The sequence below is a fragment of the Haemaphysalis longicornis genome, unplaced genomic scaffold (genome assembly GCF_048455015.1).
Source record: "Haemaphysalis longicornis isolate Haplotype H1 unplaced genomic scaffold, Haemaphysalis longicornis Haplotype H1 scaffold_2, whole genome shotgun sequence".
Classification (NCBI taxonomy): domain Eukaryota; kingdom Metazoa; phylum Arthropoda; class Arachnida; order Ixodida; family Ixodidae; genus Haemaphysalis; species Haemaphysalis longicornis.
In genome coordinates this window covers 206,397,932-206,411,506 of record NW_027526295.1, presented here as the reverse complement: position 1 = coordinate 206,411,506, position 13,575 = coordinate 206,397,932, and the positions used below count along the sequence as shown (strand labels likewise).

At 51.3% G+C, this 13,575-nt stretch overlaps 1 protein-coding gene across 1 annotated transcript in view; it reads left to right on the top strand.

Annotated features, from left to right (window-relative positions):
* The first annotated feature begins 202 nt into the window (after positions 1–202).
* The window catches only part of LOC144169825 (growth arrest-specific protein 1-like), a 34,555-nt gene continuing 21,182 nt past the window's right edge, over positions 203–13,575 (top strand). The window contains exon 1 of the mRNA XM_077699186.1: positions 203–1,388. Coding sequence (XP_077555312.1) covers positions 631–1,388 — 758 coding nt within the window. The 5' untranslated portion in view covers positions 203–630. The remainder of the gene's footprint in view (positions 1,389–13,575) is intronic.

Below are 13,575 nucleotides of genomic sequence, written 5' to 3'. Positions count from 1 at the left end.
TGCGTCTTGTCGCTCTTTGAAGAGCGAGGGATAAAAAGACAGAAACGTAACAGCGACGACTCCAAGATAAGAGCGGCACATAAAGAAACGGAGATAGCATAAAAAGGGTGGGGCAGCGGGCAAGTGAACAAAGGCTGGAAATACGAACGTCAACATTAGCATCGCTGACATTCAGAGGAGCAGCAAGAGCGCGGCTGAGAGCAAAGAAAAGTCGAAATGTCGTAGCAGGACGTGCGGAGGCTAGAAAGAGCGAACTCCGCCGCTTTGCCCCGCACCCGAAGAAAGTGGATGCGATGGCGAGGGAGAGAAGGAGGCGCGCAGCGGCGCGGCGCAGCGCGCGCGCGCGGTAAAAGGGAGGGGGGCGTCAACCGGAAAGGAGAGAAGAGGACGGCCGAAGAGGGAAGACGCGCGGCGGCGAGTTCTTCCCTTCCCTGCGAAAGAAAACAAGTCGTCGCCCTCTCGCTCCCCGGTGCCGGCCCCCCGAAGAACCGGAGAGAGCGGGAAAAAAGAAGCGGCCCGCAGTAGCGAAAGACCAGGCGGACCGCACGGACCAACCGACCTGCCCGCTCGCACTACGGTCGGAGGAGCGCGCTTGCGTGCCGTGGGCCACAGCGACATGCTCCCGCCGGAATGAGTGCGTGCCGCTCAGCCGTGCTCGTGGCCCTGTTGCTGCTGGCGGCGGCTGCCCGCGGGCGCTCGTCGGCCACGCCGCCGTCCTCCGACAACGACGAGGCCCCGCCGCTGGTGCGGTCCTGCGAGGAAGTGCAGATGCGGTGCGCGCAGCGCAAGGGCTGCGGCTCGGCGCTGCACGCCTACCTGTACCAGTGCGCCGAGGTGATCCAGGCCGGTGCCACGCAGTGCCCGTCGCCCTGCCAGCGGGCCCTGGCTGCGCTGACGTCGACCGACGAGGGCAGGGGCCTGACGGACTGCGAGTGCGGCGAGAACGACGTGTGCCGCAAGAGCAAGCTTCGCGTCGAGGTGTGCCGCGAGGCCGTGGAGAAGCTGATCGCGCCGGGCGCGCGCATCCCGTGCTCCGTGGCCTTCTGGATGTGCGAGGCCGAGCCCCAGTGCGGCACGGCGCTGGCCTACTACTACCGCTACTGCCGAGGCGCCTTCCACGGCAAGCGCTGCACGCCCCGCTGCAACAACAGCCTCGCCATACTCAACAGGCAGCCACGGTCGGACACGCTGCGCTCGTGCTACTGCGACGGCTCCGAGGAGTTCCCCTGCCAGAAGATCCGCGATCGGACAGACCAGTTGTGCTACGGCAGGCAGGAACCCTCCACGACGCCCAAGCCGGGCTCGGCGGCCACCGCTCTGCTCCCGGAGGGATGGCCACAGCTGATGGTCGTGACAGCCGTGTTGCTGCTCGCTTCCTTCTTCGACAGGTGAGTTTCCCCGACTGCCTGTTGACCACCTCCGCGAAACCCTTGGAGGCTTTTACCGGAACCTTCCTGCACGTGATGGGGCTGTCAAAGTTCCGAGGAAAGACATTCAGGATTCCGTTTCTTCGCTTTTTAAGCATCATATAAGATTCGACTAGACCCTCCTACTCAGTATCGCCGCCTGTTGGGCGCTCCCCTTTTCCGACGTTAACGTGCGTAATTTGGGTGTTCGCCAAGTCCCCGAAGGGTCTCCACGCCCTACTTCTTTGTTTGACTTTCTTATGACACACACAGCCGCGAATGCATCTCGGACCACTTCTTGCGCTTCCGTTTTACAACCAGCGGCGATCAGATCATGATGCCCTTGTGCTTTTATTTCTTATCCGCTTCACTTCGCCTATTTTGCGGGAGCGTATTACTATCTTCTTTTTTGTTTGTCCACAGGTCCGGTTCACGAAAGCAGCTATCGCTAAGCTTTTCGTCCCTGCATTTTTCTGATCGCGGAGGAAACTGGATAGGGACGTTTTACGTTCCGCGCGTCTGCCCGGCGGCCTCGCACGTGCCTGAGGGCCTGAACGCGCCGCGAATCGACGCGCTTTTTACTGCCTTCCGGTACGTGCCGCGTGGCCCCGCTTCGCCGATCCTCTTTGCGCGTCTTTGCCATGACCTCGCCACTTACGTGCATGTTAGGAAAGATATTTCCTTCCGTTCGTATTGCAAACGAGAACCCCACAGTCCTGTGGAATTTCCCGATTGGGAACTGCGTGGTCGCTTTCGATTTGTTATGGAATTTACGTCGCACGAGCCGTGTGGCTGGCAGAACTGCGCCTTTTCACCGAGGAAAACAAGTTTGCCAACATTAGGCAGTTTTAGCATATCGTTACCGTGTTTACGTTACCGTTTACCGTGTTTGCGGGAGTAGGCTGCACAGCGCAAGAGTTACCGCGAACGGTAACTTACCGGCACAGACTTCCCCATCGCCAGCGCTTCCGGTAACACGGCCAGCGCTTCCGGTAACACGGTAACGATATGCTAAAACTGCCTGTTGCGCACCTAAAAGCAGCAGCTTTGTTGGAACCACCTCCGCTGTTTATTTTAACTTGTAATTCTCTCTTACGCGACACTCGCGTTCGTCAATTAACTAAGTTATGTAGTACACTAGTTCAAAAGCACAACGATGCAGTTTTAGAACGGAGGCGAGAAACGCTTGCATGTGTATGATGTGACTTCGTTGCGTGTTAATCAATCAACCAAATGTGGTCTTAGTTCAGCCGCATCCCGTCGGGCCAACGCAACACGTCCCGAGAACAACTTTTACTACAAAACCCAGGATTAAAATTTTGAACTTAACGAGCCGTCCGTGCGCTCGAAGCGCGCATGGGCGAGAATAGTCTCACTGCATGCGCGCGCCATACCGTGAGCGTCATGGGTCACTTTAGACAAATTTTGTGAACGTGGGCGTATTTGTCTTCTATCTTTCAACTCAACCAAAAATACAGCGGCCGGGAGTCAAACCTGCCAGCCACGTGCTCAGCAGCGCAATTGCTTCGCCGCAGAGCCAAACCGGCCGGTACCTTGCAGATACATATCGTGTTGTGATAAGTTAGGAGGATAAACACGGGTGTGTTGTGGTAAGTTAGGTTGATAAACACTGTATTTAGAACCGTCCGAACAAGCGCACCAATCGAATAAGGAAGCGGTTTAGAGTTCCTCCACACGGAATATTTGTTTTTACGGCGTTAAGCTTCGACTTTCTCTGGGGTATTCTTTCTCTGTGAGAACTTGCCGTTTCCTGTATACCAATTCTGCGCATTTTTCTCGTGACATGTTTGCACTTTTGGGCGGTCGCGTAATCGCAAACTTTAAAAAGCGGCACATCATATCTGCACGGCCGTATTCGTGCACTCAATAGAAGCCCCCGTAGGTCTTCGCCAGTGACCGGGTGTGCAAATTCGGCGAATGACGAAGCCCAACATATAATTTGACTAAAAAAAAGTACATGTGAGCAGGTACAGCACGTCAGGCGTGAATGGCGTTTTGCATTGCGCTTAAGGGGAATTCTTAGAGTGTACCCGCATCTCTTTAACTCTGTTTCGTTTTATGGCACTCTATCACCTAGACAGTTTCCCCGCACCGCCAGGAAACTAGCCAAAAGCAGCTGTTTGTCGGACGCACACAAAGCTGCGAAAGTTCCTCGGAGAAAATTCGAAGCTGCAGACACTCACTCGTCCGGCGAATATGCAAGTTATCCGATGCGCGCAGTGCCGTTCGACTTCGATGTGTGTTACACCACATGACGTAACGACGAGTGGACTCGTTCATTTCTAAATGCCCGAAAGGTGTTTCAGGGCATCTTTTATGAAACATATATAATATATACCGTTGTGAGCCCTGTACAGCAAAAACTCGTTAATTCGAACCGCAAGGAGGCGCCACATCAGTTCGAATTAATGAAAGTTCGAAGTAACGAAAGTGAACGATAACAGTAAACCGCAATTTGAAGAAGTAGGGCTTGTCAACACTTTGATGCTTCAAAAATCCCGTAACTGCGGCCTGCCCTTCTTCCCTACAGGAGACAGTCAGCACTTCTTTCTCTAACGAATGAATGTAGCGGAAAGCCCCATATTCGCTTTCTCGAAAACTGAATATACGGGCGGCATTTCATCCGGCCATGACTTCTGAACGGACGCCGCACATGCTTCATCCTCGTCCTTCCGCGTTGTCATTTGCGGCGGCAGTTTCTGCGCTTTTGACCTGACACATGACTCCCTCATTGTCAACGCACAATGCTCGCGTCCTCATCGTCGTAGTTAGCACAGACGTCTTTTTGAAACACCCGCCGTGCGGGATGCAGACTAGTTATACCGTATTTTGTCGTTTCCATTTTACGCAACCTGGTGTGTAGGCACAGGGTGCGTTTCTCTGGCCGTGTGCCAGGCGCCGTTGCAATGACGCGTAGTTCGAATTAACCCTAGAGGAACCTACTCTGGTTCGAATTAATACGTTTCTTTATACATATAGACTTCTACAGAGACTTGGCCGGACCAAATCGTGCAGTTCTGATTTTCTATAAACTCGAATTGATTGATCGATTGATGATGAGGTTTAACGCGCCGACGTTACACAGGCGATGAGGCGCGCCGTAGTGGAGGGCTCCGGATTAATTTCGACCCCCTTGGGATCTTTGACGTGCCCCGAAATCTCGAACACACGGGCGTTTTCGCTTTTCGCGACCATCACAAAAGCGGCCGCCGCGGTCTGTAATCGTACCCGCGTCCTTGGCGTGAACAGCACAACACCTTAGCCACTGCGGCGGGTCATATACTTGAATTACTGAAGTTCGAATTAACGATATTTCACTGCACACCCTTCTCGAATTTCCTAATAGCTTATTGGATTGGTCGGCTCTAGTACGATGTCTTAGCGATTAGCGCCATAAAACGACGCTCGAGCAAGGAGGCGACTGCAAGCTCGTCTCCTTTTCTGTGCATTACCGTCACCATTTTTTTTTTTTTTTTGCCTTCTACTGTTACAAATTATCTGCGCACGAAGACTTTACCGTAGTTTATCGACCAATAGCATGAAACTCCAACATACGGGCGTACAAGAACTTACCAGGACGCGCGGCCGAAATCCACAATCGTGGAAAAGTTTCGCCCAGCGCGTTGCCCGGTCGTTCACTCGTAATTCCTTCAAGGAAACCAGAAAGACAAAGCCGCCGGAGCATTACGCCTTGCCATCGTCGATCGTTTCGTCTCATCAAATCTCTGTCTGCCGAGTAAACGCGATGCATTTGCCGTTACGTAACGCAAAAAAAAGGAAAAGAAAACTCGCGCACATCTCGAGAATACGTTGCCCCCGCCGTAATAGCAATCCCATTACTCGTGGGCGTTGGTGGCCCTTTCTTCGAACACGGCTTCTTCGACCACCACCGGCACGCAACCTCGAGGAGTCCGGGTGCCGTGTTTGTCTCCTCTTCGCTCTCGTGGAGAACATATCGCGTAAACTTGGCCCTAGCTTTTTGCTTTTCCGTCGCTAATCGTCCCTGTCGGACCCCATAGCTTATATACGTTATTCCGCAGCAGCGCAGGGCCGGAGGTCCAGTTTCGGTCCGGATCGATTCAGGAAATGGGCGCTCGAGGAAACGGCTCACCGTTCCCCCTTCCCACAGGGGCGCGGACACAGGAGAAAAAAAGTCCGGATGGGAGTCATTTTTCCGGCGCAATTATCTTGAAACCGGGGAGAAACCGGAGATTACCTCAACGCTTCTTCTCTGCTAAATGTAATAAGCCGTAGCCTATGGCGGCCAGGCTGCCGTCACGCAGTTTTGGGACCCTGCGAACCACTATACTCGCGCGAAACTGGCGTGCATTATGGATACGCCAAGGCGGCGGTCGATTGGTGCTAAAGGAGCCACGAAGACAAAACACAAGTTTTGTTCGTTAAAAAGGCTGCGTTGTCCCGATAACAATGATACCAACTTCGTCAGAAACTTCAAAGAAATAATGGAGATAATGAAAAAAAAAACAGATGAAGTGGTGGCGACCCCCCCCCCCCCCCCCCAGCCACTTTCCGGCAATTTCTCTATGACGTTACAATCTTGTTTGTGCGATTGGCGGCCGCTAACTTGTAGACCATTTTCTCGGATATTCTTGACCCCAGTAAATTATATTGCGTATAGTACGTTGGACACACCAGAAAGGAGGACCGCTTTCCTTTTCTTGAGATAGCAGTAGCTGCGAATATTGGGCGCGCATGCGCAGCATACATATCTGGAGCGCGACAGGCAAGCACGCATGCTCGGCGGAATGTTCTGGATTTCACCGCATCAGATAAGGCGGTAAGAATATACGCCATGGGCTAGGTAGCGCCCCTGCTTGAAGAGCGCTCTTCAGAAAACGGTGTATAAACTACCAAGACGAGAAGCATTACTGGGCGAGTGTAGTGGGGCCTCTAGCTTTATGTCAACGTATCACTTGAATGTTAACGGGCAGTTAACACTGAAAACTCTGGTTCTGGCCCATATTACATTACTAGCGCGAATTTCGATACCTTTTATTCCTTGCATTTTCCGGTTAATAAGCCTCTTTCGTGGATGGAATGAAGTCAGCGGAGTGAGTTACCAAAAGCTAGTTCCTCCAAATTGAACAAAGTTCGAGCTTGTCTTTTGGCCGCGGCCTCGACGAAAACGCTCTTCACGGTGCATGGAACATACCTTTGCGCACTGCACCGCGCAGCTTGTGGATTTCCAGCTCTCCATAGCTACAAGTTCATGTCGACCCTCGCATGCTAATTCATTTCTAAATTATTGGTCTGGACCATTTCTTGAGAAACGTTCCCTCTCACACCCTCTCCTCTCACGCTTTCTCCTGTACAGTTTTGCAAGCCAGTTGTACTTCATGCCTCTCAACGTTTGTGTAAGCTTCGTAACAGTGGCAAGCTGTTATTTTCATTTTGCCTTCATGCGAATGTGTACTGCGCTCGGACGAAGGTGGCATTTGTACATGCGATGGCGCTGAATCGCTTGCAATGTCATATTAGCTAGCACAGATAGGGACGCGTTTGAGTCAATGACAGAATACCTGCCGAGTGTTCAATTCTTTGACCCCGTTGTGTAATACATGCTTTAGCACATCCCGAGTAAGAACAGGCTGGTTATACCCTACTTACAACATTAGTTTGAAAATCTGCATGCCGTTAGCAGCACCGGTCATTCTTCCGAACCGTCAGAAAAAGAGATCAGCAATCTGAATTTTCGACATATTCTTGTGAGTGCTTATCGCCGTCTATTATGTTGTACTTTATACACACTTTGTACGCAAAAAAAAAGGATATCTTAAAGGGCCATCAAAACAGAATGTCGACAGTCTGAATTACTTTCAATACATCCACTCACAATCTGCATGCATCAGGAAAGAAGTTCCCTAAAACCGTTCTGAAAAACGGCTTTTTTTTTTTTTTGAGGCATCTAAAATTCCATTTCGCTTTTCAACCCCGCATTGCTCCAGTTGTACTTTTTCAACTGAGCTTTCCCTCATTCCCGCATCCGTTTAAGAGCGTTCACCAGTGTGCTCGAAGAATTTCCAAAGCCGCAGCTCGTCTGCCGTTTCCCGAATTTTGGTGCTGTTAGCGGTGAATAATTTTACGCTTGATAAAAGGGCGGAAACGTCGTGAATAGATTCTCGTTCCAAACCTTTTTTTTTTTTTTTTTTTTACCGACCAGTTTATTTCCCTGTTGCAAAGAACGAATGGTTCGGCCGTTTTGGAGTATTCTGGGACTCGTTGGTAGAAACGCTAGAGGTGCAGCCACTTGATGCACGTTTCTTCAGTATTTTCTCCTTTTCAGAATTGTCACAGGCTTCCTGCAAACAGCACGTAGTTCATTGCAGTAATGGGCAAAATACAGCTTCATAAAGTTCGCATGTTTGCTTTTTAATGCTATACACATGCTCTGAGGATTGGGGAATACGAATAAAAAAAAAAGGGGGGGGGGGGTTCTTTTGGCGTCATTTTAGAAAATGTTATCCCTAGTGACAACCTTTCAAGTAATTTTCATTTAAACCGAGCTTCATTCTCTTCAATGCGGGCCCGTCAACCGTAACTGCCTGATCCGGGAAGCTCAAACTCCGCGCGCACTCAAAATAACACAAAATGAACGCCAAAACTGTGCGTACAGGTTCAGGCATAGAAGAGGTTGGTACACAGCGCCGCAGACGGCGGATTGTCACAAAAAATGCGAGAAATAAGCTGCAAAGTTGACCAGCGACAGTCAATAGGGCAGCCGGGGCCGCAATGACGTCGTTTAGGCCATGCCAGGGGTGCATAATGAGGAAAATTAAAGAGAGCGCGGTTGTTTTTCCGCGTCTTTCACAGCGATTTGCGCGCTCACCGCTTCACGGTATTCCTCAGGTATTCCTGGCAGTGTAATCTAAACGCCGCGCAAGTTTACTTGCACTGCTCAAAGAGTGTTGCAGGGTCCAGGGAGGTGTTGGAAGTACAGAGGTCCCGAGTAAGTGTCGGAAAGGAGTGATTCAAATTACCATATCTTTGATTCTAAGTGTCGCTAAACAGGCAAAGCTAAATTTATTTGCTAGCAGTCACCATGAAGTGGCTGAAATATCCATATACCTGGGGATACTACCTGTGAAAATTACCTGTACTCGCTCAGAAGGGCCCTCGTGAGTGCATTCAAACAAACTCTCGGCTGACTAAATCTGGACGATTACGACATGATTGTGCTGCAAGAGCACAGGTCCTAACATGACGTTTGAGCCTGATGGCAAGTGAGTACGTACGGAAGATCATGCTGTCTGAACATCTAAACACTCTCCGATTGGCATGTGTGACGTGTGTGTGCGTGTATAAAAAGAAGGTCCCCTTCACCCCGAGTAGTCCGAGTGGCGCTGGCTACCACCCCCAAGCGCAGGAAACAAAAACACCTGAACATAAATACCCCAAAAAGTGGAGGCTAAAGTAGCCCCGCCGGTAGCGTAGTGGTTATCGCACCAGACCGGTATTTTGGAGGTCGTGGGTTCGGATCCCACCTGGCGGGCATTTTTTCTCCACTTTGTTATTTTCCAAATTCTTTATCTTGAGCTACTACATCCTCCCCTTTGCTTTCCGAGGTCTTCTTGACTGCCAATTCTTATTTCTGTCTTATATATTTATATATATATATATATATATATATATATATATATATATATATATATATATATATATATATATATATATATATATATATATATATATATATATATATATATATATATATATATATATATATATATATACATACATGAACCCTGTGGTCACAACATACTCTTGCATACGTACACGTAGTATGCACTCGTCAGTATATGTGAACTTACTCGTGCGCTTATGCGTCCATCAGGCCACTACATTTAGCGCAAGGAGGGAAAAAAAGTGCAGAGTCTAACGTGCGTTGGAGAAAAATCGTTGACACCTTAGTATAATGATTCTTACGTTAAGGAAAATTGAGCTCGCCAGCTCGCTATTTGCGCTCTCAGTTTTATTATATATACGGCACGGGGATCGCGGGGCCAAGCGAATAGGAGATGCCGGGGGAAAAAGTTCAGTTTGGGCGAGCGGACTCTTTTCTGCTCTTTTTAATTACCTCCTCCCGGCTTATTTCCGCGGCCCTTAGAGGAAGGCGAAATGAGGCCTGAGCTCGCGGTATATGGTTGGGTGATCATGCCTTACGAGCCCGGACACCTTTACGCTATGGCGTCGTTTCGGAGCTAATGAGCCTTCCATCATCCTAAATAAGGAAAGCAGAGGTAAAGGAGAGGGGTAGCGACGTGCCAAAATGGAGACAAGGGTACAACGTCTGGTATAGGTCTACCGTCTTTACGGCTTGCTGAAATGGTCTCCGATCTCCTTTGCATGAACTAGTACCGTTCAGCGAATTATTAAAGGAGTATATACTGACACCAAATTGTTTTTTTAGGGGAGCGGGGGTAATATCAATCCGTGATAGCCCATGAACAATAACGCACGAATTAATGCAGCCTGCCGAACATAAATTAATGCGCCACTCGTGGTGTCAGTTTCGGTTTTAGCAGCTCAAAGCCCCGGAAACGATGTTGGGAGCTCCATACGCTACAGTGTGCGCCACGCTTTTCTGCCAAAGCAAGCCTGTCTCTGGCTTCAAAACATCCAAGGCCGATTCCCTATTATGGTGTACTAGAATAGTATCCCTATCCTATTTCAATTAAAGAATGGTCCCCCAACATTCAGCAGATGTGAAGCTGCCCAGAGGTTGGGGCTAAAAGGGACAAAGGGCGCCTTAAAGGGGCCATGCACACAAAATACAAGTTTGTTTTATTCGAAAGATTTCGTGTTTTATAGTGCCCCCAGATCTTGTCCGGCAGCAAACGATGCCGTATTCACTGAGAAGTTAATCAATTTAGGTTAAAATTTTGTTTCTCCCGCCAAATCGTGTGTGTTCGTGACGTAAGGGCTTATAGCGACTAAAGTGAAGGAGCCGAAGGCAACTCGCGGAAAAAAACTGCGCTCCCCAATTCAAATTTTCCAGCCATCAAAAAGAAAGCTCCGAAATGCTGCGAATGCGTTCCCGATGCCAACGATAAGCCCGTAAATCAACGCTCTCGATTTTATTCGTACATAATGAGTCTCCGAAGACGCTGAACCCCCTACTTTAACCAATGCAACGTAGTTAAGTTCGATATCGGGCGTAAACCTTGCCAGGCCCCATAATTAAACGCATCATTTGTTAGCTCGCCAATCCCGACGAACAGATTCGCTAGAAGATGCGTCCTTGGCAAAGCGCCGGTATGTGGCGCGTTGAAGCAGCGCTGGGAGGAGTTGGTCGAGGAGACAAAAGCCGTCAACGGCACGGTCATTTGGAGATAGCCCGTCACCAAAGCCAAACAAACGCGAGCACTCCCTCCCGGCTTTGCGCGCCGATGCACAGAGGACGACAAACGAAAAGCCAACTGCGTTGTAAGTGGCGGCTTTCCAGACTTCCCCCGAAAAGCGGCGGCTACAACAATAGCCTAGTGCCGCCGTACTTCTCGGGGACGTTTAATCTTTCCCGCGCGTGCGACCGGCGTGCTGCCGTCGCGACAGTTCGAACGGCGCGCGACTCGCGAGAAGGAAAAAAAAAGAACGAGGGTCTACGTGCCCAGAAAAAGGGCCTTCCGGAAGAGGACGGTGCCGTACTGGCTGACAAGGACGGGGCTGCGGCGAAGACAAAGGCCGACCGAAGCCCAGGAACAAAGCGGCGCTCCCGATGCGGGCAGAGAGATAAGGCAGCCCGCGGACATCGCAGCCGCGCCGCGAGAGGCTCGCGTCTACGGCAAGCAAAAACCGACAAAGGGCCGGCTCAATAGAGACATCAACTGGTCGGACGAGGTAACCTGCGCCAACCTGCGTGATGCCGGGACAAGCCAAACGAGTCTGGCCGAGGCAGGCCGCCGTACCGCAGCGGCAACGTCCACGTCACGAACGGAGTTGCCGCTGCTGTACAGTGTTTCTGGCGGCCTCGCGTCGCCGGGACTTCAGCCAAAAACAAAAACATTGCCCCGGGTATTGAAGGAAGCTCCGGCGAGGGAGGGGGGTTGGAGATAGCGAAGCTCGCGCAAATAGCCGCCGACGTCGTACTGGGAGGAGGGTGGAATGGCCGTCGCTAGCGGGGCGTGGTCGAAATAGCGTGTCTGGTATTGACGCAACGTGTGGCTCGTGGGCGGTGGCGAACGGCCTGGACAGCGTCTGGGAGGAGGCCGTGTACGCGGGAAGGTAGGGGGGGGGGGGGGGGGGGTACTGATCACGGCAATGAAGGATTAGCGATTGTGGTCTGCCAGTCCTTCTTTAACGCCTTGGCTCCCTTGGTGATGGCAGCTCGAGGTCGCTTGTACTAGCGGCCTGGTTATACGCGCTGTTTTTCGCTTCTTGAAATTAGTATGACACGGTTGCGCAGTGTGCTGGCCACTATAAACAAGCGTATTAAACGTGAGCTTCGTCTCGCGCAACGTGAACCATCGCAAATTACGCGATCGATCGATCAGTGAGTTGCTTTGTTAGTTGCGCACGTGTGGAGTACAGTGTTCTTAAAAACTCGACGATTGCGCGAGCGCGATAAACGACTTCGGTATTAAGCTGTCAGCTCTATACACTTGCTGCCGGGCATACATTCATCACTCTCGAACGCCGTCCAATTTAGGAGCAGGTGAGACCAACGAAACGGCCGGTGGCTGTGTAGTGGCGCTTCCGCTCAGTCATCTAGCTGGCCGCGAACAGTTTTATTGTGCTTTACCGCGCCTGTCCACCAAATTCGGGCCGCCGATCGCCGACAGGCGTGGTGACAAGCGCGGCGTCGGCCAACCCTCGAGGAGACACCGCGAGAGCAGCGCGCTTCCGCCGTGATGGATCGGCACCGGTATAAACTGCACGCTTCCGCACGGCTGTCTCGCGGAGTTTATGTGACGTCTTCGTCTTAAGCTCTGCTCATTTTTCTTCGCTTTCTGCTTTGGCAGAAAAAAAAAAAGCGCAGCACGGAGTAAAGTAACCAAACCAGTCGGTAAAAGGAGGGAGGTGGAGGCTGTGTTTTTACAGGGCCGCCGAGCACGGGGGCGCGGATATGTTGTGTCGCCGCGCGGGGCTATATACAGACGCGTTGTTGCTTTTCGTGCTGGGCTACGAGGCCTCGTATGTATTTGGAGGAGAGGGCAGTGGGTGCCCGTGCACAGCGTCGTGAGATGGGGCAGCGCGGGAGACTGCCCGTAATCGGCTTGACCCGTCTCTTCCCCTCCCTGTCCCGCCTTGGAGCCTGTGGCTGGCTGCCCTCGGCGCTCGCCTCCTGCCGTCCAACCCCCGGCTGCGGCCAGGAGATTAGCGTTGGGGTGTAGCTCACTCGATCGTACACCGATGGCTTGGTGTGCCCCAGGGATGTGTTTTAGTTCCCTCTCTCTTTTTTATTTTCTGTTTCGTCTTTCTTGCGCATGGCTGCGATCACGGCCGACCGAGATTGCGGATTGGCTCCACTGGCCCGGATGAACGATGTGCTTTGTTTTCCCAGTGCTCGGTCAGTGTAGATACCCAGGCTGTTCGCGCGTCGCGGGGATGCTGCCCTTTTTGGTGCCCTGGGTTTGTTCTGTGAAAATCCTGAGCTGGAAGCACGCACGCACACAAAAAGGTGAACTTTGTTGCACACCAATAATGCCAGCGTCGTCTCACCAGGCATCAGATGGAATTTTCTGGGTAAGGATGCCTGTGGGAGCATGGATAAGGATATTCGGAATACGCCGCAGTTGGGGAACATTGTTTGAATGCGCTATACATTTACTGCAGTTTAGAGTACCAGATGCGTCTGAAAAGCAGCGTTTAGTGTGTTCAGTTTGAGGCCAGCCCGTCCCCTCCCTCCTACCCCTTTCCGAGTAGGGTAACGTATTTCAGGCGTAAATAAGCGGAAAGGGATGGGGGGGGGGGGGGGGTTCCATATATGAATAACAACCCTCACGTCATAATTGTGGAAGTCGGGTTTAGTGGGCGATAACGATAAGGTTCGGGTTCTAAGACATGAATTGAGGAATTGGCAGGCGGCGATGAAGGCGGCTTGTTGTCTTATACAATGTTTATGTACTCCACGAGTTCGAACAATGCGTCGCACCGAAATAGGCGTGAGTAAGCTCAGTTGGGGCTTGAGCCA